Below are 27,329 nucleotides of genomic sequence, written 5' to 3'. Positions count from 1 at the left end.
TGTAACACGTTTGTGAAATTAGTTTATATATATTGATATAAGTATAGGGAAAAGTAGCATTAGAAAAAGACAGTAACAATAGACTTCAACGACATGAGTGTGACACTAGAAATTAAGTTGATTAAAGTAAAGAGTTTTGTTCAAACACGATTATTTTGTGATGGCCAATTTGTCATTGGTAGAAGTTTCAACTAGATAGATAATTTGGGTTGGTTAAAATTACAAACTATATGTAAATACCAACCATCATTAGTTCAATTTTTTTAGGGACTAGAGTAGACTAAGTAAATTTGGACTTTGTTATTGAGACAAACTAACTTGGACAAAGAAAGGGGAAAAACACTATACTGTAATGTAATGTGTAGCACTAGTACTAGTACTAGTCAACATAAGTAAATAACATAATGATGAAGCATTGAGAAAAAATATATTTAACTAAACATAATGGGGGTAGATGGGTTGATGTGCAGGTTTTCTTAGATTAGTGTATTTTGAGGATTTAAGATAACATCCTCAAAATTATGTGGTATCCTCCCCAACTCAGCGAGGGTGTTATTACTCTTATGTTTTTATAATAAAATTTTGAAATTTATAGGAATTTAAAAAAAAATATTAGATTTTTTTTTTTTTAAAATTTTGGTAGTTCATTTTCAACAATTTTTTTTTATTATCAAAATTTTTGGTAAATTACAACTCTTTAAAATTTACAAAGTGTGTTGGTCGAACATATGACATCACCAACACTTAAGGCTACTGAAGGTCTCAAAGGTGAACAGGACGAAGCAACAAATCAGATGAAGATGTTAACAACTGAGGCTACTGAAGGTCTAAAAAACGAATGTGTGAGCTTCGTAGAACCATTGGAAGTCATGATGGTGGGGGTTACCGAGGATCCCAAAGTAAACAAAAATGACAAGGAGAAAAGTGAGAAGAAAAGGACGAGGAAGTTTCTGAAGAGAAAGTATTTTTTTCAAACTTAAGGAAGAGCTAGTCGATTTCCTGAGCAGGTGCAAGTTAAGCAACTCCAGGACCATGTTATGTTCTAATTGTAACGTGGTCTATAATGAGAAAGTTGCAAAGAAAATTGAAGCTCTTAAGAGAGAGGAGTTCAAAAGGGAATGCTTCCAAGGAAAAGGGTCTAAGATCATGTTCCACTATCCAAAGGCGCCTTACAAAGTTCAAAAGCTACAAGGCAAGGCCAAATTTTCATACCACATAACTTTTGTGCAACCAACTAACGTGCCTCATGACAAATGGGTTCGACCAGTATATCCTTGGGGGCAACTAAAAAGTGGAAGATAGTGGAAAAAGGCTCTGGCTTGAGCCAAAAATGGAAAGTGTTGGAAAATGGCTCTAGTTCGTTTCAAGCAGGGGAAGCTAAAGTTGCACCCACTAAGTACCATGTTCCTCCAACTTACAAGGGGAAGAATCCTATGACACGAACTCAGTGGAGAAGGTTTCAGAGGAACAAAAAAGCTGCGAGAGAAGCCGCTTTGAGAACTGCACCAAGAGGTGAAGAGGGAAAAAAGGAGGCGCAATGCAGACCAACGAAGGAAAGGTTGGCAATGCATGCACCCATGGGTGGTTCAAATTTAACAGAGGAAAAAAGCCCAGTCGACAATATAGATGATGAAATGGTGTTTGATAATTTTGAAGATAGTTCAAAAGATGATTTGATTATTTATTGCAACATCGTGTCGGTTTTACCTGCTGACTATGATTGTATCTCTGAAGTGTTAGAGGCTGGAGATGAGGTGGGAACTGAGGAGGCTGCTAGTCAAACGCCTTTATGTTAGTATGTGATGAGTAATGGTGTGATAGAAGAACAACAACCTGTGTTCGAGAAACCAACTGCAAGGATGATTTATCATCTCAAACCCTTGTTCACAAGTGCAAAGGTGGATGTATTTCCAGTAAATAAAGTGCTTGTCGATGGTGGAGCTGCAGTAAACTTGATGCCATAATCTTTACCGAAGAGGATTGGAAAGGTCGACACAGACTTATGACCACACAATATGGTATTGTCAAACTATGAAGAAAATATAAGCCACATTCTGGGTGTCATCCAGGTAAGTCTATCAGTTGGCTCGACTGTCAGTTTATGCTAATTGTGTCCAAAGCGAATTTTAATTTGCTCTTGTGACACGAGTGGATTCGTGGAATAGGGGATGTGCCGTCGACATTGCATCAGAGATTGTCGATTTGGCATAAGGATGGAATTATGGAAAATAATGAAGCTGACCATGGCTATTTCACTGCTGATCTGAGCATGGTAAATAAGAGGAAATTTCGACAAGGCATTGGCCACAATACCTTCATGCTATTTAGAGGATGCTACATTTCAGCCTCATCCTGATTTTGGTCATACTTTAACTTTACACCCCACACATGGTTTTATTTGGGACTAAGAAAAATTGGGCACATGCCTAGCTGCCGAAGGGGATGTTGAATCCATTGGGTGGGGTAATGAAAACTATGATACTTATGCCTGAGTCAGATGCTCTGGCAAGGATTTTGGCCTATTTGGCCGAAAATAGATTAAATATGGCCTTAGAGGCCAATGATACGACAAACTTGGCGCTTGAAACCATAATGGTAGAAGAAATTGGCCAAACAGGCCAACAACCAGCTTCAGAAAGCCGGAGGCTCGACTGTGTTTATGATGACGAGACTTTGGGGTTTGAAAAAGACCCAAGAGACGGTATCCAGAAGATGCAAGCGCAAGACCCTCTGGAAGAAGTCGACTTAGGTGATGGAACAATGAAGCGAATTACATACATCAGCACCAAAGTTGACAGCACGATAAAAAAAATCAAGTCGACAACATTTATGATTCTTCAGAGTCGTTAGGAACATTCCCCGATCAAAGGTAAGGTTCTTGTCCCTACCCTAGGGTTTACTTAATTAGGGGGTAAATGTTTTTGGGCTCTACCACTTATGCTCTTGGAGTGGCCTGCATGAAATTACAAGACCCTTTGTGATCGCAATGTATCATAGTCAGTAGATTAATTATTGAAATTGTGAAAAAGCTTTACAGAATACTTAACTTGTCGAGGAAATCATGAGGAAATCCTCGACTATCCATATCGTCAATTGATGTGATCTTCCAGCTCCTTCCTTCCAATGGGGGGCGCTCGTCCGCCATAGATTTTATCCATGGACCTTTAATAGACGGGCGTCACAACAAAGTACCGTATGGTTCGCGACAACAATTACTTCAACCATTGGTAATGTTGTGCTCAAGATTCCGTTTACCTTGTCCCGATCTAGGAATCCTGGTGCTATATGATCTTCGTTTATCGTTTGAAGGTTCTTCTCCATGTGGATGAGGTAGTCCGGTGGCGAAGATACATCCGTAGTCGCTACAGGACAGACAAACCTTCGAAGTTGCTACAGTAGGGATCTCTATGATGACATATAATTGAAGCGATCCAGAGTTCAAAGGCTAATTGAGGATCCTTACGTTTATATCAGAAGTAATTGTCTCCATGCCTCGTCGATTCTGGCATGGATATCGAATGATCCATTTGTCATACCCTAATTTTTGACCCCCCTGAGATGACATATCTTCAGGATTTTCATCAAGTCAAAGCAAGTACCCAGAGCAGCCTGACATTCAATCGAGGGTGTTCAAAGACAAGAAAACTCAGGCAAAGGATCAATCAATAGAGGGATTAGTTTCTAATAAAATCATAAGACTCAAAAGCCTCATTATTACACCTATGATTGATTAAGACACCCAGTCATCTAAGCACAGGATTACTCAGATCAACAGACTAGGGTTTGGAGCCTATCAAGGACTAAAATCAGGGATCACCTTTGGGAAACCATAAAAAGCCCCAGGGGATCATTCAAAGACATCAATCATCTTCAAATAACCCATATGGCAAGATCCACTGGACATTACACCTCAATTCAAAGTCTACACTCATCATTGTCCTCTGGTCGACAATTAGGGTTTTGACCTAATTCACCAAGATAGTTGACTTTTAATCAGGGCATGAATCCAAAACTCAAGACATGATTCAAGAGTCTCTACTACCTCAATATAATCCATTTACATCATTCATTTGAGGATAAGATCTTGTTTCTACACAAAAGTCCAAAAATTCACTCTGTCAGGCAAAAGTCAACTGTATGGGATCACCTTTGACTTTTAAGGTTTTTGGTCAAAAAATGACTTTCAAAGATCAATATCATCAATATATGGATATTAAAGTCATTTGACCAAAGAAATTCAAAGAAATTCATCAAGGAGCAAAAAGTCGGGAATTAGGGTTTTTGAAGGCATGGTGAGAACTCAAAATTTCACCTACACAACTCAAAAAACTTCCAACATGAAAGTTGTAGATCTTGCAAAATAAAACAACATCTTACAAAGGAACTTTTTTCAAAAGATCAATCATTTATGAAGTTTTGGAAATTTTGAAGTTTAGGTCATAAACACTTAGAAATTTTTCTAAGTGTTTTAACCTAGTTTTCATCCAACTTTGGGCTCATTTTTCACAAATTTCCCAAATGATTCTGAAGAAGACATAAACTAATGATTTAAAGTAGATGTTTAGGGCTTTCCAAATTGTGTTCAACCTTCTCCAAATTCAATTTGAGCTAAGAGTTATGCTTGTTCAAAGTTGGCCTCATGAAGTAAAATTATAGGTCATGGACACTTTTGGACTTTGCAAATTTTGTGCAAATAACCTCTCTTATGGATGCTACACGACCCATAACACATCTGAAACCATGCCATGCATTCATTTTCACCATGCCATAAGAATTGAAGAAGATTCTAAAAACAAGAACATGTGATTATGTAATGATTACATTTGTGAATTTATGGCAAATTGATGAATCACCCAAGGAATCTTCTCATCAACCAATTAGAGCTCACTTTGCATCTGAAATGTCCCCTAAGATCAGATAGAATCAATGGATAGGGGAAGCTAGCCCGAAAATGCATCATTGCATTTTGGAGATTCTTTGAATTTCTTCATGGCTAAGAAACCAAACTCACTACACTAAGCAAGCTCACCACAGCCAATTGATCTGCATCCATTTGCCTATAAATACAGAGGCATTCCTCATTCAAAAACACACCAAAGCAACCATATTCCTTGCTTTCTCTTTCTCTTCTCATGTTCATTGTTTTTCAAAGTTCTTTGGCAAGAAGAATCGATTTCTTCAAACCAGAGCTCATCTTTGGGAAGTGAACATTCTAACATCTCAAGGGAGGTCATTTGAGGTGATCCAAGCACCTGGATCACTTCTGTAAGTGGAGGAACACCATTGTTGCTCTCACTTTGGAGCATTTGCAGTTGGAGGTCCATGGAGTAATTCAGGAGGTTCCGAGCCAAGCCAATCATCCAGACACACTCCTCAGGTCATAGTGAAGCTAACCAGATGGCTGCAACTCATCTGTAACTCAAGAATCAACACCCTCCATGTTCACTTGAAGCTGAAATCGAGGGAGGTCCATAGAACAATTCAGAAGGATTCAGGCTACAATAAGCATTCAGTTAGCATCATTGAGTCTCAGGGAAGCTATTGAGATCATTCATTCAAGCCCAGGTGCTCTCCATCATCCTCACGACCTCCATTTTCAGAGGTAAGTTTCTGAACCTCACCTCTTTAATTTAAGCACTCTTTGAGTTAAAGCTCGATTCTATCTTGTTTAGCATCATCAGAGGATTGAAAACCCTCTATCATCTTGCATTTATTCATTTTGTTTGTCATTTAATCTCAAATTTAGGGTTTATGTGTTCTTAGAATTTTCTGAGAAATTAGGTAGCTATAGTTCATATAAATAAATGTTAGTTACGTATCTGGATTCGTGAGGAAATTTAGAACAAGATTGATGTTTACATCATGTCATTTAGTTGAGAAACCAGAGAGTTAGGATTTTGAAAATCTTTGAGCTCGAGGAAGAAGATGACTATGGCCATGGCGCGCAAAATTTGAATCTGGGGCCAAAGTTTATTTTATTTTGAATGGTAGGCGTTCCTTAAACGACTGAACAAACTTGCCCTAGTGGCCTCCCATACGCCCTTAGTCTCATCATGCCTCAAGTCTGGGGTTCGAATCCCCCTCGCCCCAGACTTTTTGATTCTTTTATTTTTTCAAAGATTTACTACTTGTTTTGAAACATAATCAAATGAATGCAAGTTACTAACACCAAGCGCGCCTTGGCCCAGTGGTATTATTTTGAGTGAGTGACCTAGAGGGCGTGGGTTCAAACCTTCCAAGGGCCAAAACTATTTTTTTAACACCAATTTCTTTCATTTTTCTCACAAACTTCACACAATTAATTCACCTATCAAATTAATTCATTTTCACTTCATTTTTCACACACTTGTTATTTAATATACCTATTTTATGAATAACCAAAAAAATCATAAAAATATTATTTATTTCATGTATTTTAATTAGGTTTAAAATAGTATGTTTTAAATGTTTTCTTAAACACTTTAAAATATATATTTTCATTTTATTTTAACCTAATTACTTTGTGAATAATTTTATAATAAAACCCTATTTATTTAGGTCTTAATTAGGTATAGATTTCATCTTTGCCTTAATTAAGTTGACTTTTGTCAATTTACAAAACTGTTTTCAATCTCCGATCAAACAGATGATTAAGGTTTTCAAACAACAAAACCTTATATCATTTCAATCATTTTCAACTGTTTCTCATAAACAGTAAATCATTTTCAAGTGGGCCTCTAATAGAGTGTAAGTCCCAAAAATCTTCTTTTCTTAGCTTGTTTTCAAAACTGTATTTTCAAAATCTTCTTTCTGTTTTCAAAACATTCTTCTGGTATTTGAAGGGCATTATTCCCGGTGAAACTCTTCAGATACCTATGTGACCTTTGTCCATCTTCACTTCTTCTGTTTTCAAAAACCATTAACTGTTTATCATATATATATTCAACTATTATCAACAAAACAACAAAAATTACTGATGAGGCTCTGTACATACTTCTTCAATGGCCTCCACTCCATCCAGGTTAGGCTTTACAAGCTTTCAATTTACAGTCTTTATTTAAATTACTGTCAAATATAAACTGTGCATATATATATTAGTTTAGAACTACGTTTGAGTATAAACCTTAAGACAGTTAAACTATATATATATTATAGGAATATGACCTAGGATTGAGAATGTCTTCCCGGTGAAGGCTCTTTCCTAATTAGAGATCTGTAGTTCAAACCCCCAAGATGAATTATTCCCGGTGAAACATCTTGGCAAAAACCTTAGAATCCAAAAAATAGGACACATCCACCCAAAGAGGAATTATTCCCGGTGAAACCTCTTACCCATTTGCTTAGAGCCAAAATAAGTTCAAAACTACATAGCTTTCTCTTGTGCTATAACAAGGACCCTCGATTAGCCTCCTCTTGGGCTTTTTACAAGGACCCACAGGCTTCTTAAAAGCATTTCCAGCTTCCTCTTGAGCTTGTATACAAGGACCCATCAGGTTTCTTATAAACATAGGAACAGGTCTTTAGTCACCTTTTAGCCTACCCTGGTGAGTTTCTTCCAATTTAAACCAGACTTTAAACAAGCTAAGTTTGTCTCAATTTTGCATTGAGTACACCTTTTGGAATGAGAGACATGGACAGTCTCTATCACCCTTATCTTCATCAATCTTCCTTAGCAGAGTCTAGGATCTATGTTTGTTTTCTCCTTAGCATGTGTCAGCCTTCATCTTGGGCTTTAAACAAGAAGTCTCCATTAGATAATCTTTCTGCCATCCATTTTTAATATAAACCCCTGGAAAGGGTTAGCCTTCAAATCAATCCATTATTTCATATAAATCCCTGGAAAGGGTTAGCTTCCACACATTCTTTCATTTTCAATAAATTCCCTGGAAAGGGTTAGCTTCCACACATTCTTTCATTTTTAATATAAATCCCTGGAAAGGGTTAGCCTCCAAAGTCAATTATTAAATGTCAAAAAATAAAGATTCATTTCTCTTAGGAGATAATTTCCCCAAAAAGAGTCAAAACCCCTGGAAAGGGTCAGCCTCCAAAAACATGATAAAGTCAGTCTTTTAACAGACAAATTCACCAGCTGAGTCAAAATCCCTGGAAAGGGTTAGCTTCCAAAGAAAAACAGTCTTTTAATAAATAAAACCTCCTCAGTAGAGTCAAAACCAACAAAAATAGTTAGCCTCAACCTTGGGCTTCATACAAGGCACCAAACAATAAAACTCCCCTGTCAAGAGTCAGCCTCAACCTTGGGCATTGTACAAGGCAGATAATAGAGTCTCCCCAGTGAGTTCTTCATCATTCAGTAGCCACAACCTTGGGCTTTGTACAAGGCAGATAAACTATATTTTCATGTGTCAAAGATTCCTAACACCTAGGATCTTTTCCCCATAGAGTCATCCATACTCAGTTTATTTAAGAGTCAGCCACAACCTTGGGCTTTGTACAAGGCAGAAAATAATGTTTTCCCTAGCTAGAGTCAGCCACAACCTTGGGCTTTGTACAAGGCACATAAAATAGAGTCATTCATTCAATTATCCTCAGCAATCAGCCACAACCTTGGGCTTTGTACAAGGCACACAAATAGAGTCTCCCTAAGTAGAGTCAGCCTCAATTCTGGGCTTTGTACAGAACACTAAAATACCCTGTAATTAATCCTCAATGGAGTCATCTCCCAGAGTCAATAATAATTAATTAATCAATCAAAAAGCCTCAAGCTTGGGCCTCATACAAGCCAGCTAAAGTCAAATCTTTTATACAGTAGATAGACATAGCTTATCTCTATAGAGAGATATTTTTACTACTCTACCACATTCAAACAAACAAACATTTCAATTTCAATTTCAATCAAAGTCTCCCATTTAGGACTCTGAAAGACATGCTCTGGCACATCCCCAGACTTGTACACTTTCCCTAATTTGGACGAGCATCTTTCTTTCATTTAAGAGGCATCTGACTGGCATACTTGCACACACAAGTAAGGTCCCCCTCTTGAATGAAATGAATCCAGTTATTCTGTCACTCCTTTAAATGTTTGTGGTAGAATAGTACAAATACCTCTCTGTAAAGATGACTTCATGTCTCTTTACTGTAAACAAAGATTTAATTCAAAGCTTCAACCTTGAGCTTCAAGCAAGGCACCAAAAGTAAGTAATTTCCCTAGTTAGTTCCCCGAACTACATTAAGCTCTGACTTCCACTAGGGATATGTAGGCATGAGGTTCACAAGGAATCTCAGCGAGCTAATAAAATACCAAAAATAGTCAGTTTGTCTGTCTGTCTGTCTTTTAAAATCAATTCAATTCCTTCTCCTAACACAAAGGAGAAACTTTCCCAATCATTAGCAGCAAACACAATCACAATGACACAGAGAAGGTTCCTGTAGAGTACTACAGATATGTAGGGTGTTTAAACACTTCCCTATGTATAACCGACCCCCCGGACTCCAGAATTTCTAGTCTAGGTGAAATCCCCACACTTAGCAAACTCCTAGGGTTTAGTTGAGATCTTTTTTCCCCTTTCCTACTCGTAGGACAAATAAGAAAGTTCGTGTGATATCGTAGGAAGAACTGAAATAAAATTCATCCCACCACGGGCGCATTCTCCTTCCAAATTTTGTGTGAAGGGTTTAGCGTGCCGTCCTCCCAAGTGAAACGGGGAGGTAAAGAAAACGACACCACACCATTCGTGGAATTTTCGTGGGAATTAATAGTCAATTCCCACTAGGGGTGCTCACGGGTGAATTTTGCACATAACCAATTCATATTCAATTTATAACAATTTACCATAACCGGATATCATAACGAATTCATATAAGTTGTTATATTTTCACATAACCAGTTATAAGACCGATTTATCCACAACCACATTTTGTAACCGGTTCTAAACTTTATAACTAAATTTTAATTTAAAATCGATTTCGAACATCAAAATAAATTTTTTTATATTTGGATATTCTTTTTTTCGGTTATTTTTAAATTTGTATTTTGGAAAAAAACTCGAATTTTCATATTTATTTTTATTTTTAAAAAATACTCAATTTTCGTATTTCAAAAAACTCGATTTTTGAGAAAAAATTAATTATTTTTATTCTGATAAAATACGATTTTCGTATTTATGAAAAACTCAATTTTTTTTCGTATTCTCTAAGAACTCGACTTTCGTATTTTCGAAAGAACTCGATTTTTTACGAATTTGGAAATAAAATCGATTTTTTTCGTATCTCCAAAAAAAATAAACTTTTTGCATTTATGAAAAATGATTTTTTATATTTCCCAAAAAAAAAAACATCGATTAAAATCATTTTTTACTATTTTTGAAAAAACTCAATTTTCAGTATAAAAAACTCGAATTTCGGTTTTTCGTAATTTCTTTTTTAGAAAAAAATCTCGAATTTTTGAAATTTTTTTTGATTTTTCATATTTTCGGAAAACTTGTTTTTTGATTTTTTATACTTGGTCTAAAATCATATTATAAAATGTCTAAAATGTGGATTTGGTTAAAACCATATTAATAATTAAACGGTCTTTCATAACCAAATTTGTATATGGTTATGAATAATTTATATAACAGGTTAATTTGAACATCCCTAATTCCCACATACAGCGTCACTGTTCCGTTCTGGAACCAAAAATAAGTAGGTATTACTGCTAGGGGTGGCAAAACGGGCTCGGTCCGTGGAGAAAGCCCGCTTTACTCGCACTTTTTCGCGGGGCGGGGCAAGGTTTTAGGCCCGCTCTTTTTAATGTGCCTGCCTCGTCCCGCCCCGTTTTTTTGTGGGCTTTTGCGGGCATTTGTTTTTTCATAGAATTTTACTATTTGTAGGCCTAAAAAACCGAATGCCCGCAGGCTTTCCCCGTCCCGCCCTTATTTTTTTGCGGGGCGGGGCAAAATTTTAGACCTGCACTCTTAAAAAAGCCCGCACCGCCCCGTTTTTTCGCTGGCTTTTGCGTGACGGGGCTAAACGGGACGGGCATGCCCGTTTGCCACCCCTAATTACTGACGAGGAGTCTTGAACTGGTGCTGATCTTCGATACGACAACACATGAATTGGCCTACAAAATTAACATTTTTTCCAAGTTAATTAAAAATTCAAGATGAATATAATAAAAAGGTGAAGATAAGAATGCGTACCTTGCATTTTGTGTGAGATCACTTTATACTTTAATTCATTTGAATTAGATTGACATTAATTTGGAACTTAATTCCTTGGACCTTTGGCCGACCCACAAATAAATATATATATATATATATATATATATATATATATATATATATATATATATATATATATATATATTCTCATTTTTAAGTATCCAAATAACCTTAATTTTTCACTCCCCCAAAAAAAAAAACCTTAATTTTGGCATGATTTACAATAAGTATAGTTGAATTCAATTTTCTGAAACATTAGAAATCCACTTTGATCACTAGCTCACAATTTGATCATTTGTATCTTGTTAAAATTTATAAATCCAGTTTTACCTTAAACCTTTTCACGAGTTGCCCTGGAAGTCAATAATCACGTAGCAATCATGAACCAACTGAAATTAATCAATGGCATTTAAATGTCAAATATAGTGGGTAGGAAAGTTTCCATTTCATCCATATATTCTGCAAGTTTGGGGTGTTTTCATGTTCTATTGTTTCATTAGTCAAAAAGTAAATAGTCCTCATCATTTTAACTAGAAGCATCTCTCTTTAGCTTAATATAATCATTTTTTCTCAATGTTTAACCATAGTATAAAGTCTATGTTGTCAAACTACAAAGATAGTAACCATATTATGGCTTACAAATTCTATAATTGAAATATCATAGGGATCTATAATACAGCCTCTTGTCCTATTTATAAGAAAATATTCTATTTTTAGATACACTGAATAAATAATGTATTTGGATAATATGTTGTCCAGATGCATTATTTATTCAATGTATCTAAAAAATGAATATTTTCTTATAAATGAGACCAGAGGATTAAGCCCAATAAAGCTCATTAGGCCTTATATATGAAAGGTTTGTATTTTCCAACAGCTTCACCCAACCCATGAATAGCTCCAATTGCTGCAGCTAGAGACACACTCAAACAGAAAAAGCTCAATGTTTGAAGTCCAATCCAATGAATTGTTCCTTTTCTGATGTTTTGTTTGACAATATACATCTCCACTGGAAAATAAACAACTGAAGGCCAAAACCCAACAGCACCAAGAAGGGCAATCATTGCATTGAAAAATGGCATTGCCATGGCTAAAACAGTTACCACCATTACAAAGATTGTCCTCCAAAGTAATCTAAAGTAATTGATAGTGTATTTTTTTTTGCCAAAATTCATAGGAATCTCCGTTGTTACAAAACTTGAGTTTGACCACTTTTCCGTAGCCATAATTTCAACTATACGAAACACAGGTTGGACTATTACCTGTCAATACATTAAGAATTAATAACTGTAGCACAAACACCTCTAAAAAAAGGCCTGAAAAAAGGCGATGACCGTGTCTCATAAAATATTATAGTGTAAAGTAAAGATAAAAAACAAACATAAACCTGAAATGCTCCAACAAGGTGGACAACTATGAAGGCATTGGCCAATTCCAATAACCAAAAAGGTTTGCGAAAGCCGGAACTCATGAGTATGTTACCAGGAGTGTTTGAACCAAATGCAGCATATCCACCACATGCATTCAAGATAAAGAAAATAGTCATGGTGAATATACCAAGCGCGTTTGCTCTTTTCATTGTTTTATTTTCGGGAGGTGATGATTTCAAAGTGTCTTGTATATCTATTGCAATTTGAGCGTAACCACCTGCAAGTGCAATGTCTCCTATTGCAACCAGCATATTCCATACTATATCTGTTGTACTACTATTCTTGTCGCTTCCCACAAATGATGTCGTGCTGTTTACGTTTCCGTTTCCTAATCAAAGAGAAAAAACCTTCAGTTTTGAATGAGGTTTGTGTTAGTTGTTATAGTTGGTTATTAGTAGTTATAAGTAACGAACCTTGGATAAGAGTTAAAAGAGAAAGTCCAACTCCAATGGAAGCATAGCCAAAAGCCATGGTAGCTGCTATGACTGAGAGAATAGATACCTTGTGAAAATTTGGAATTTGAGACAATATTATTTCAATTAGTCCAATAGTAATCATGTATGGGTTATTAGAAAAATGACATGAAGCTTCAAACCCATTCTCGCGGTAGCAAAGGTTTTTCATTATATTCCTGGAAAAAAAACATACATGAAATTAACACCATCAAGTTAACAATGAAAAATTAATAGAGAATGGTTAAAGAACTTACACTATACTTATAGATGCAGTTATGATGAAACCAATTGTGAAACCAACAAGGTTAATGTACTGAAACAAACCACAAATCACATGTTGTTTGTCACCTAAGTGAACTTTGACAGCTTCCATATAAGTGGTGTTTCTTTTACCAGTAACAGAATCAGGTGATCTATAACAATCAGCTAGAAGATTTGATGTGTATAATGTAATACCAGCAAAGATTAAAATGCATGATATTCCAAGGGTCCATCCCATTTGGGACATGGCCCATGGTAAAGAGAGGACTCCGGTCCCAATAACCGTGTTTATAATATGTGCGGCTGCAGTCCATACTGTTCCTGCAAATGACGATCATTTAAAGACTTCTTAAGACATGTAAACTAAGAAAATTCATACAGATAACTTTGAGATAAAGATTTTCAACCTAATAATCGTCATTGTATTATTTTATCTTAATTTTGAAATAACAATCTAATACAATACATTAATATGGTTATTTTTATCTTAATAAGTAAGCTGCATCATCCAAATTGGCCTAAAATAAGATGAGGTAGAAAAGTGAAATTAGAGGGTGCAAAAAGAAATTTTTATAAAAGGACCACAACTTGTTTAGGTAGAGAGATCAAAGTTACATTTAAGTTATTATTATTTTTTAAAAACTATTTATTTTATGATTAACTAAAGAGTATTAAAGTTTAATGAATTTTCTCTCTTGATAATTAGAATACTAGATATCATGAATTAAAAATCTCAATTATAAAAAATAAAATAAAATGTCTCTCTATATTAATCATATTTATATTATTATTATTTATTTAAATTTAATAATATCTATATAACATAGAATTATTGATAAAAATTTAAGTATTACATTGATTAAAAATAAAATAAGAGTTTATATAGAATGACACGTTTCACCAATTCTAATCATACTAACCATAGCCACTTTAGTACATAGCAATAAAATTGTGAAAAAAAGGAGAATAAAGAAAAAAAGTAACCATAAGTGCAAATTCATGCGTATAAAAGAAAAGGGAAAATTAATGAATAGAAAGTTTATAATTTTTCTGTTTTTTTTACTCAAATTTTAGTTGTAATTACGTTTTATCTTTTTAAAATAAAATTAAAATGAGTTGTATTTCGGCTACTCATGAAAATGACATTAAACTTAATTATATTTTTTCAATTTTTCTTTTATAAAATAAAAATTTAGGTAAGTTGTATTCCAACTATGCATAAAATAACACATCAGAATTAATAGAGACCTCAAGAATTAATAAACATTTTATGCACACAATAAACAAGTATCAAATTCAAGCTCCGATCTATTAATTATCAATGGTGGTTAAATATATGTTCAAAAACCTTAAAAATTATATCAAAAAATTGGAGCTTCACAAAAACTTGGAACATGAGATTGGTCATTGAAAAGCTAATCCAAACATAAACTAAAACTCTTAAAATTCTTAAAAGAAATTTCATAATAGCATACATTCTTCATATGTTGATCAAATCAATTAGTGGTCAATTAATTAATAAATAAAATATATACAGAAATAAAAGATAAACGAAAAACAGCTGTTAGAGAAATATGCATGAAAGAGATACCAGTTCTTTTAGGTCTTCCATCATCATCTAGAAGAGAATTTGGATCATTTGCAATACCATTTTCAAGTGCTATGATATCTTCCTTCATTTTGAAACCTAACAAAATCTGAAAATGTTACTATATAGAAGAAAATGAATAACCAACAATGGAGTTAAATATATATGATGAAGAATGCAGTGATAAATAATGTGAGAAAGAAGTAAATAAAACATGATGTGTTTGCTTTCATTTATTACATTCATGATTTTCATTATCCTATGTTTCTTAAAAGTGGGGGTGGAATCAAATTATTTACTCTATTTTTTGTTATTTTGTTAAGTATACTTATTCGAATAAGAAATAGTATCGAATACTATGTATTAGGTATTATTTCTTATTTTTGATAAAAGCATTTTCTTTATTTTCGATGTTTTTTTCACTAATTAATTTCATTATTTTTGTTTGGAAAGCAAGTCAAAATTAATAGATATATAATTAACAAATTTTAAAATTTTAAAATATTATTAGAAAAAAAAAGTATGCGTCGATAGTATACAATACTTTTACACTATCAACCAATTACAGACGTATCGCGTCAAGTCACGTTTTTAATTTTAAAGTATTAATATGACATGACTGAATGTTATAATTTTATTGGGTGATGATGTAATATATATTTCAAAATTTAAATAAAAATAAATAAATCTCTTTTTAAAGTACCTCAATTAATGTGCTACTGATATTTGAAAACTAGTAACAAATGCGTGCATACACATTGGTTCTGGTTTGGTACGCGTATTTGTTTACATAATATATTTATTTTAAATAGAAGGTTAAAAAATAAAAAAAATTTAAATCAATTATAGATTTTTTCGTATATAAAATATTTAAATAAATAATTTTTTTCCGTATATCATTTTTGGATCATAAATACCATCTTTCGTATATAAAAATATTTAAATTAATAATAGATTTTTCCCCTATACAAATATTATTTATTATTAGGTATCATTTAGAAAAATATCGGGATCAATAGTAAATTTTCGTATATAAAAATATTTAAATCAATAATAAATTTTTTTCCGTATACAATTTTTGAATCAAACTTTTTTGGATCACAAATACCATTTTTCATATATAAAAATATTTAGATTATTAATAGATTTTTCCCATTTACAAATATTATTTACGTTTAGGTATCATTTACAAAAATATCTGAATTAATTGTAAATTTTTGTATATAAAAATATTTAGATCAATAATATTTTTTTTCCGTATACTTTTTTTGAATAAATTTTTTTTAGATCGTAAATATTATTTTTCGTATATAAAAAATATTTAGATCAATAATAATTTTTTTCCGTATACAAATATTATTTTTGTTTAGGTGAAAAGTGAAAAGTAAAAAGTGAGTTGAAAATTTTTAAAAAAGATATTTTTTGCCTCCAAAATTTTAATTTAGACTAAAATAACAAAAAAAGATTTTTTTTTATTTTCCAGAATAACAACTTTTCTTAGATTATAGATTATCAACTTTTGTATAATTTTTTTATCTAATATTTTAGATAACGTGTCAACTTTGCAAATTACTGATTTTTGGAAACTATAAACTTTTGCATAAAGGAAAATAAAGCTATTTTTTATATATATATATATATATATATATATATATATATATATATATATATATATATATATATATATATATATATATATATATATATATATATAAGTTTAGTTAATTTAAATAAATCCATTTAAATTTAAAATTTTAAATCTGAAATAATATTTATAATCTACAATAGAATACATAATTGAATTTTTAAAATCTTTATTGAACATCTTACACACAATACTACTTGTTAGATTTTAATAAAAAATAATATTGGTAAGCAATATTTTTTTCGTTGAAAATCACAAGATCTCGGCCAATTATACAATATCGTGACTATTTTGTGTGATGCCATTTTGTAGGAAAACCAGTGTAATTTTTGTTAAAATTTTAATTTATTTTTAAAATAAAATAAAATAAAAAGTGACGTGGCGTTGAATCATAATGTTTGATTGGATAAGGATACCGGTATCCAACTAAACTCAAGGGTACCAGAGTGTTCACATTTTTATTTTATCAAACGAGAAATTTTTGCATGTATAGACGACAAAATAATATAAATGTGTGATTAGTGAAATTTTCGTTTTTATGTCAAAGAGAATATATATGTCTAACCGACAAATATTCTTCGTACTAATTAGTGTTGCAATTGTGGTCATCGATAAAAACTAAATAATCAAGTGTCATCAACTTGACATGGTTAGGAAACAATTTATGTCACAATTCGAGTGGAGAAAAATATGAATGAACTAAATACATATAATACTAATAAGAAATTCAAAGATTATGTATGAATGGCCTGCATAGTTGAGAATAACTCAAATGAATTGATATCTATCACTTATATAAACAAAAATAATCTATTTTGAGAATTTAGAATATAAGATTCTATTGTTGAGGATCAAAACACGTGAATTCGATTGTTTTTCTAGGATACATGCGAGTAGGACAAAGAAAAAGTAAAAAAAAAAGAAATTGTGTTAATTTATAGGGTTGTTACTATATCAAGTCTTATTTGTTTCTCTATATAATTTTTGACACATTAATTCCTTTTTTTGTATATTTTTTAATTACATCTATGTCTAACAAACCTAGATAGATAACTAATGATATCGATTCCATTTAAAAGACTAACCATTTTCTTTGCGTCTGATAACTGCATTTATGTGAGTTATATATCTCTCTAATAGTTGGATTCATTAACTGTATACAAGAAATTTATAATTATTTATATATGTTTTTAAGTTAATTTCCATATTTTGTAGTGAGCACACTAGGTTCTCTATCTTTTAATTTAATTTAATTTTAGTGTGCAAGAGTTACAAATATGATGAACACTATCAAAATAGTTAAACAAGACTTATCTCATGCAGGTTCTAAGTCAGAAGATGCTGAATGAAGTTGTGACTTAAGAGAGATGATGTTGATACGAGTCTAGTACAAGGAATTAGTAATAAGCTATAACATTAAGAGTGTGTTTGGATGGAGCATTTTAATGAAAGAAAGTAATTTTTTGAAGGAATTTAAAATGATTTGACCAAAATCCATTGTTTGGATACAAATATGAAGAATTGTTAAAATGATGGAAATTTTTGGGGCATTTCATATAAGTTAAATTCAATCATTTTGAAATGACACCAAAAACCAAAGAATTTGAAATTCCTCTCATGTTCCATAGAATGTATTTGTTATTATTATTTCTTCAAATTTTACAAATTGGTCCTCATATTTTCCAAAATTATAAAATTGACTCCAAAAATTTTCAAAAAATTGCAAATTGGTCCTTACTAATTTTTAAAATTTACAATTTGGTCCTTCAAATTTTTAAAAATTGCAATTTGGTCCCTACTTTTCAATTTTTTAATTTGGTCCAAAAAATTTATATTTTATAAAAAAATATCCAAAAAATCTAACTATGAATTACCTTAATACTTCATCCAAACAAAATAATTTAAAATGAATGGATTTCAATTGAATCATTTAAATTGCTTTGAATTTTAAATTCCCTTAAAATTTCTAATTACCTCATCCAAACACACTCTAAAGGATAAGAGTTCAAGTCCATCTCATGCCCTCACCATCTCTGAAGAATTATAACATTAAGAGACATGCCACTTGAGGTCATTGTATGTTGACACATTCAAATTGGTTAAAGTGTCATTCTTAGGTTTATCATTTTTATTCTTATGTTTAGAATGTTAGACAAGTGACTCCAAACACAATGGAGGAGAGGGGGTGGTTGAAACAAACTCAGATTTCAAAACACGTTTGTAAAACAAATAAGATAAAAAAAAGGAAAATAGAAAATCAAATAGATAAATGCACTGGAAATAAATGAAGTGAAAAGATATAAGAGAAGATAGATAAGCAATTTAAATTTATAGAGGTTTATTCTAATAAAGTGACCTACTTCTCTCCCCAAATTTTTTTTTTTTGAGAGTTTCCACTATGATCTTGTGTAAGCTTTTCAATGATTTTTCCCAAAACCTTCTTATAAACAGACAGGAGTTTACAATGGCTATCCTCCAAACCAAACACAAAGTTATAGCTACAAAGACCTCCCAACCAAGATTTTGGAATGATTTTACATATTGAAATTGATTTGTAACTGAATAACAACTCAGGGCTCAAGTCTTGTAATTTTGAAATTACTCTTGGACTTTTTTAGTGTAATTCGAACTCTGGTGTAAACTAATGATTGAACGAATGAAAAGATTCTATTTTTGTCACTTTGATCCATTTTTGAACTAATGATTGAATACAAAAAAATACAAAAAAATAAAAATAAAAAAGAAACAATTATTTATTTTGTGAAATGGGCCTAAAATAGAAAAAGCAAGCACAGAATGCAAAGAAAATACTTTTCGTACACCCCGATGAAAAAAGTGGTAAACTAGTAAAAGAACAAAAATGCCGGTAAAATTTAGGGTCAGACACCAATGACCAACTAAATCGCTATCAGTAGAGATGACACAATGAAAGAATCAAAGGGTTAGGATTGGAAAAAGTCTCAGTCTGCCTCTTAAGGACCTGCCCCTGAAGGTCACGCCTCTGAAGTTGAGTCTGACTCTGAAGGAGAGCCTGGCTCTGAAGGAGATTCTGAATCTGAAGGAGATTCTGACTTTGAAGGTGAGTCAGAGTCTGAAGGTAATCCAACTTTTGAAGGTAATCCAACCTCTGAAGGTGGACTTGGCTCTGAAGGTGAACTTGTGTAGTTTCAAAGACCACAAAGAATTAGGCAGATACCAAGAAGACTTGTAAGCTTCGAGTTGCTGCAGGATACTAAGGTAGACTATGAAGGTGAAGTCATACAGTGAGCCATGATGGTGGATTTTGAACCTGTCAACATCAATGAGGCATTTAAGAAGAAAGTGTGGGTGAATGCCATGAAGGAAGAACTTGAGGTAATTGAAAGAAAAAAGACATGGGAATTGACTGTTTTTCTGAGGAACAAGAAAATCATTAGTGTGAGATGGGTTTTCAAGATAAATCTGAGGCTAGATGGGTTAATTTGCAGGCATAAAGCAAATTTAGTAGCTAGATGATTTCTACAAAAATCTAGTTTAGACTACTTTGAAGTATTTTCACCTGTAGCTAGACATGAAACAACAAAACTGGTGATTGATATAGCTGCAATTAGGAATTGCCCTCTGATACATTTAGATGTCAAATTAACATTTCTGAATGGTCCAATGCAAGAATAAGTGTATGTGTTACAACCTTCTGGATTTGTGATAAAGAACAAAGAAGGGATGGTGTACAAGCTGCATAAAGCCTTGTACAGGCTTAAACAGGCTCCAAGGGTTGGGAATATGAAGATTGATTATTTTTTCAAACAGTAGGGATTTTATAAATTTGATCTTGAGTATGGTGTGTATGTTAAACATACCCCAGATGGCAATCTGATTATGATGTGTCTTTATGAGTATGACATATTGCTGACAGGGAGCTGTATTTCTGAGATAAACAAGTTCAAAAGTGTTAAGTCAAGACTCGCCATCCAATGTGTTTTGATGAAGACAAAGTACAAGTCAAATAATCATATCAAAAAGTATGGAAAAAGCTTCAAATACATTTTATCAATTCAAGTGTTCAAAACTCATCATGTGTGAAAGCTAGCATTAAATAATTCAAGACTTTTACTTTGAAGAATTTGCATGGATCTTGATTGATAAAGGTACAAGCATGCATTTATATTGATAAATTTAGTGCTCAATTATTCTCCAAAAAATCACTTGCATGCATTGGTCATTTGTGTTCAAAATCATTTTCAAATATAATTTTTTTCTTCATGTTTGAACTATGTTAAATCACTTTCAAATATAATCTATTGACTAGGATAAATCAATAGATGTTGCATTAGGTTGGTTCAAATAATTAGACAAATTACCATGCATAAAAATCCTTGATTCAAATTCATAAATAATAATAATAATAATAATAATAAAATAAAAAACTTTTTTTGTAAAAAGCTGTTAGCATTTTTTAAGTCAGGTCTGGTTAACTGACTTAACAAAACCTGATGCTGTTTAAAATTTGAATAATTATTTGAAAATTTCTGCGAACTTGTTAAGTTCGGTATCCGTAAAACGACTTAACAAGTCCTGTACGAATTTGAAAAAAAAAATAGCAACTTTTAACACCTTTTCATGCACTCTTCATGAAACATTTTCATTTTAATTTGACATTTACCGCTTTCATCACAAATCATAAACCAGCAAAGAAAAGTAACACATTTCTAAACTCTTGCACCAAACCAGAAAAATAAGAACAATTTGTTCTAAAACTGGATAAATTTTCAAAGTCCTAATTCACCCCCTCTTAGGCGCACTCTTAAACTTACAAAAAGGGTGCTGATGAATGCATTTGATATGATTGACCTTGGAAACAAGGTATATTATCTAGGGATGAAGGTTTTACACTCTGAAAAGGGAATCATTGTGCACCAACTAAAGTATGAACTTGCTGAAGTGATTTGATCTGATGAATTGTAAATATGCAGTCACACCTGAGGATGTAGATGCTACAACTTTTAAACAATTGGTTGGCTCTCTGATATATATGTGTAACACCGGGCCTAACATATGTTATGCAGTTAGAATAGTAAGTAGGTTTAGGAGTAAACCAAAGTGGTCCATATTACCAAGATGCAGTTAGGATACTCAGGTATGTGAAAGAGACTATGTGAGGCATGGAATTATATTTCCATATGGAGTGTCAGATGATGTCGAGTTGATGTGTTATTCAAACTCAGACGGGTGTGGTTACATAGTGGACATAAGGAGTACTTCATGGTACATATCTATGTACCTAGGTGCTCCTATCTCTTGGTGTTCCAAGAAGTAACTAGTGGTTACATTGTCAACTTGTGAAGCTGAATACATAATTGGTGCTTTGTTAGTGTGTCAAGCTATTTTGCTTATGAAGTTGCGATAGGAACTAAAGCTCAAGGTACGCAAACCATTCAAATTGATGATTAACAAAAAATCTACCATATGTCTTGCCAAGAATCCAGTGTTGTTACATGGAAAAAGCAGGCACATTTACACAAAGTTTCACTTTTTGCACAATCAAGTTCAAAGTGGAGTGCTTGAGGTGGTTCATTATAGTACTCAGAAGTAACTTGTATATTTTATGACAAAAACAATCAAAACTGAACACTTCATCAATTTGAGGGATGAAATTGGTGTTGTTGATTTTTCATCTTGAATATGAATTAAGAGATGATATTGAAATGTTCAGATTCTAGCATTTCATTTCAGTTTAATTTGGTTGTTAGTATTTAAATCCAAAGTGAGTTCCATTTGTAACAAATTTTATCATTTTTTGATTGAGAGAAAGTGTGTTAGAAAAGTTATTTACAACTTATCTCTTTCTCTCTAAGATTCTTTCATCTTCATCTTAAACCTTGTGTAACAATGGAGTCGTAACTCCAGCACTACAAGACTCGAGAGATTAGTTTCTGCAGTTACGCGCAGAGGTTACCCGATTTATAACAAAAAAATTTCATATGATATCCTAACTCATGCAACTATAATCAAATTTTGGTTTGTGACATATGCTACATTTTTAACAATGTTTTTATTCTAAAACAAACCTTTTCAATTTTAAATAAGTCAATATTCATGCATGTTTTCCACTTAATATTTTAAAGGAAACATACATTTACAAAACTGTGGACAATTTATACAATTAGCTTGAGATCAATCAATTCAAATTACATAAAGTTAAAAGAACTAAAATTTACGCCGTTAAACTATTATTTTAAAACCAGACAATCGTGATTGAAAAATGTACCATAGAAATACAACAAGTCGCAATTTTAATTATGGCCAAAAGAACAAAAATTAAGCTAAGTCAAATTTTGTAACATAATTTTAAGTTGCATTATAATTATTTTTTCCTCCACATTTGGATATTTATTTCCTAAGCATAGTCTTAAATATATGTCATCAAAATGACACAGACAATAACCATATTATTGTTTACAAGGTTTTATACTCATGCTATTATATAATTATATGATAAATGATTATCTTAGCCCATATTTAATACATTAATTAGACCAATAAACCCCATTAGGCCTTATACATAAAAGGTTTGTATTTTCCAATGCCTTCACCTAACCCATGAATAGCTCCAACTGTTGCAGCCAATGACACAATGAAACAGAAAATGCTCAACGTTTGAAGCCCAATCCAACGAATTGTTCCTTTTCTGATGTTTTGTTTGACTATATACATCTCCACAGGAAAATAAACAACTGAAGGCCAAAATCCAACAGCACCAAGAAGGGCAATCATTGCATTGAAAAATGGCATCGCCATGGCTAAAACAGTTACCACTATTACAAAGATTGTCCTCCAAAGTAATCTAAAGTAATTGATAGTGTATTTTGTTTTGCCAAAATTCATAGGAATCTCCCTTGTTACCAAACTTGAGTTTGGCCACTTTTCGGCCGCCATCATTTCAACTATACGAAACACAGGTTGGACTAGTACCTGTCAATAACCAGCATTCTAATGTAAAGTGTAAAGTGAATATGAAAAACAACCATATTAAATGTAGTTGAAGAAGCAACGTATAACCTGAAATGCTCCCACTAGGTGGACAACTATGAAGACATTGGCCAATTCCAATAACCAGAAAGGTTTCCGAAAGCCGGAACTCATGAGTATGTTACCAGGAGTATTTGAACCAAATGCAGCATATCCAGCACATCCATTCAAGATAAAGAAAATAGTCATAATGAATAAGGCAAGTGCGTTTGCTTTCTTCATTGTTTTATTTTCTGGTGGTGATGATTTCAAACTATCTTGAATATCTACTGCAATTTGAGCATAAGCACTAGCGAGTGCAATGTCTCCTATTGCAACTAGCATATTCCATGCTATATCTGATGTACTACGACTATCGTCGTTTCCCGCAAATAATGTTGTACTCTTTATGTTTCCATTTCCTAATCAAATAGAAAAAACGAACTTATATGATCACGAATAACTAACAGATTTTAACTATCTTATAATAAAACTAAATATTAACTACCTATAACAAATATAAACTAACTAGCTCTAACAACATGGGAGTTGAATAAAAATAATTAAGTAACAGACCTTGAATTAGAGTTGAAAGAGAAAGTCCAACTCCAATGGAAGCATAGCCAAAAGCCATGGTAGCTGCCATGACTGAGAGAATAGATAGCTTGTGAAAATTTGGAATTTGAGATAATACTATTTCAATTAGTCCAATAGTAATCATGTATGGGTTATTAGAAAAACGACATGAAGCTTCAAACCCATTCTTGCGGTAGCAATTGTTTTTCAATATTGTCCTGAAAAACATATATACATATCCATGCAATTATTAACATCATTTATCATATGAAGAGCTAATGGAGAATTGTTAAAGAACTTACACTATACTTGTAGATGTAGTTATGATGAAACCAATTGTGAAACCAGAAAGGTTAATGTACTGAACCAAACCACAAAACACATACTGTTTTCCACCTAAGTGAACTTTGACAGCTTCCATGTAAGTGGTGTTTCTTTTGCCGGTAACTGGATCTGGTGATCTATAACAATCAGCTAGAAGATTTGATGTGAAGAGTGTAACACCAGAAAAGACAAAAATGCATGATATTCCAAGGGTCCATCCCATTTGGGACATGGCCCATGGTAAGGAGAGGACGCCGGTCCCAATAACTGCATTTATGATATGTGCCGCCGCAGTCAATACCGTTCCTGCAAATGATAATCATTTTAACACTTTTCTAGTTATGTAAATGAAAAAGATCACAAATACAACTAGTCCCTCATATATTATAAACAAATTTCACTTTTTAGGTTTATTGGATAATTAATGTATCTGATCAGATCAGATAACTTGATTATTCAATAAATCTAAAAAATAAATTTTGCTTTTGAGATAGGAAGGAGAGAATATTTAAATTCGAATAATAATGTTGAATCTAACAATCAATCATTGTATTATTTTATCTTAATTTATGAAATTTTAATCTTGTACAATATGTTAAAGTATTTGTTTTTATCAATAATAAATAAGGACATGATCCAAATTAACCTAAAAATTAAGGTGAAGTAAAAAATAAGGGGGAAAAAGTGAAATTGGAAAATGCAAAATGCAATTTTAAAAGGGACCACAATTTTTTTTGGTAAGTAGAGAGGTCAAACATTAATATTATTATTTAAAAAAATATCTATTTATAATTAAAATAGATAGTATTGAAGATTAATTATTTTCCTCTCTTAATAACTAAATTACTAGATATCACTAATGATAAATCTCAATTATAAAAAATAAAATAAATTAAAAAAGATCTCTCTATATTAATCATATTTATATTATTAAATATATTTGTTGAATCGAAAAACGTGTATATATATATATATATATATATATATATATATATATATATATATATATATATATATTTTTTTTTATCTCAACACTATTTTACTAAAACTAATTCTAATAATTTATTCCGATATTTAAGAAAATAGAATATGAAATATTCTATAAAAGATTTTATTAAAATGTATTATCAATTAATTACAACCACGTTTTTGTAATTTTTTTACTTTTATTTTAACTTTCTTTAAAATAATATATTTTAACTTTTATTTTACACTGTCATTTATTAATAAAAAAATCACACCATAAAAATTAAACTGTCATTTAATAATAAAAAAATCACACCATAAATATTAATTTTATGAAAAGTTACAGAAGAAACTTATGAAATAGACAAAGATAAATACTTTATTCTCTTTCACTTTTAAGGTAAAAAATATATACAGCTGTTAACACATCATAATCATAGTTATTTATAAAAGCGAATTTATCTAATTATAATCTAACTTTAAAAATCGAATTTTTAGTCCTTTATGTGAGTCAAAACTATAAACAACATTTTCATGAACAAGAACAAGAATTTTAGATAACTAAAATGGTGAAAAGTAGTTGACTATATGTAAAAAAACAAATAAGAAATTGGTTTAGTGATTACCCTTTTGAAGATACTTAGCTTAGTGGTTGTCCTTTTCCCAAATGGCAATTCATAAAATACATCAAAGATTAAAGATAAATTCACAACCAAACAAATGTTCGATGAATAAAAAAAAGTGCAAGTTCATGCATATGAATTAAAAGGCAAATTCATGAATCCAAATTTTTTAATTTTATTTCCTTACTTACAAATCAACTTTTTACCTTTTTTTTATTTAAATAAAAAGAATTAAATTAATTGAATTTAAGAAAATAATCAGACCAAACTTCAAAAACCGGTGCATTCACCGATAATTACGCATACAATAATAAGATGCATTCACCGATAATTACGCATACAATAATAAGTCTCATACTCAAATTCCGTTTCTGATATTAAATATTAAATCCTCAAAATAATTTTACTGTTAATTTAAGATAAATTAAAATTATCACAATTTTACTGATTTGAATCTGCAACATCTAACTTATTCAATTTTAGAATATTTAACCGTATGAAATTTTGATTACTAAACTATTTAACAAAAAAATCACAATTTCACCCCAAAAAAGAACATAGACATCATAAAAGGTGTGCATGGAGAAGATATATAGAGAGAAATGATACCAGTTCTTTTGGGTCTTCCATCATCATCAAGAAGAGAATTTGGAACATTTGCAACACCATTTTCAAGAGCTATGATATCTTTCTTCATTTTGAAACCTGACACAATCTAAAAATGTTACTATATAGAAGAAAATATGAATAAGTAACAATGGAGTTAAATATGTGTGATGAAGATGGTGAAGAGTGCAGTGATATATAATATAGTGTGAGAAAGAAGTAAATATAATGAAACCTGATGGGAAACAATGACGCGTAAGTTTAGTTCAATTCAATTTATCGAGTGAATTAATGTTGCTTTCATTTATTAGTATTTATGGTCTTGTTATCCTAAATGTGTCTAGTCAAAGTAGGGTGCAATCAAATTATCCATTATTTGGGCTCTAGTGGAAAAATAGTTTATAATTAGGACGAATTGTTCGGATACCATACGGATTTGATTTTTGGTAGAAACAAGACTTAGTTAGTGAGTCGTCTCTTTGAACCATGAAATCAAATTAGTCGGTCCACTGTATAAATTGAAGTTGGTTGGCTAAACTAAAAAAAAAAATTTATTCTATTTTTTGCTTTATTTTTAGTATTTAATATTATGGATTTATTTTTTACCAGCTAAATGTTAACGAGTTTCATGGATTTTTTTTTTTTAATTCTTAAAAAAGTCAAGCTTTAAAAAACTATACAAGTATACAATGTATTAAAAGTTTTAAAAAATTAATTTTTCTAAAAAATA

The 27,329-nt window shown here is 31.8% G+C and overlaps 2 protein-coding genes across 3 annotated transcripts; both read right to left on the bottom strand.

Moving 5' to 3' along the window:
• Positions 1 to 11,963: 11,963 nt before the first annotated feature.
• Positions 11,964 to 14,963, bottom strand: LOC131654791 (amino acid permease 1-like). The gene is made up of 5 exons (XM_058924725.1): positions 14,876 to 14,963; positions 13,278 to 13,605; positions 12,982 to 13,199; positions 12,526 to 12,896; positions 11,964 to 12,400 (listed from the first exon to the last, which is right to left on the bottom strand). The coding sequence occupies exons 1-5, from the start codon at positions 14,961 to 14,963 to the stop codon at positions 11,978 to 11,980; spliced, it is 1,428 nt and encodes a 475-aa protein (XP_058780708.1). The 3' UTR covers positions 11,964 to 11,977.
• Positions 14,964 to 22,839: 7,876 nt separating this feature from the next.
• LOC131654790 (amino acid permease 1-like) lies at positions 22,840 to 26,893 on the bottom strand. 2 transcript variants are annotated; one of them, XM_058924724.1, is made up of 6 exons: positions 26,835 to 26,893; positions 26,603 to 26,698; positions 24,383 to 24,710; positions 24,081 to 24,298; positions 23,556 to 23,926; positions 22,840 to 23,468 (listed from the first exon to the last, which is right to left on the bottom strand). In XM_058924724.1, the coding sequence occupies exons 2-6, from the start codon at positions 26,688 to 26,690 to the stop codon at positions 23,046 to 23,048; spliced, it is 1,428 nt and encodes a 475-aa protein (XP_058780707.1). In that variant the 5' UTR covers positions 26,691 to 26,698; positions 26,835 to 26,893; the 3' UTR covers positions 22,840 to 23,045. The 2 variants fall into 2 exon arrangements, with proteins under 2 accessions (XP_058780707.1, XP_058780706.1); XM_058924723.1 differs by lacking the exon at positions 26,835 to 26,893 and having other exon boundaries at positions 26,603 to 26,828.
• Between the last annotated feature and the right edge of the window lie 436 nt (positions 26,894 to 27,329).

The sequence above is a fragment of the Vicia villosa genome, linkage group LG3 (genome assembly GCF_029867415.1).
Source record: "Vicia villosa cultivar HV-30 ecotype Madison, WI linkage group LG3, Vvil1.0, whole genome shotgun sequence".
NCBI lineage: Eukaryota > Viridiplantae > Streptophyta > Magnoliopsida > Fabales > Fabaceae > Vicia > Vicia villosa.
Note: the sequence above shows the minus strand (reverse complement) of the source record. Positions and strands in the feature narration are given on the sequence as shown.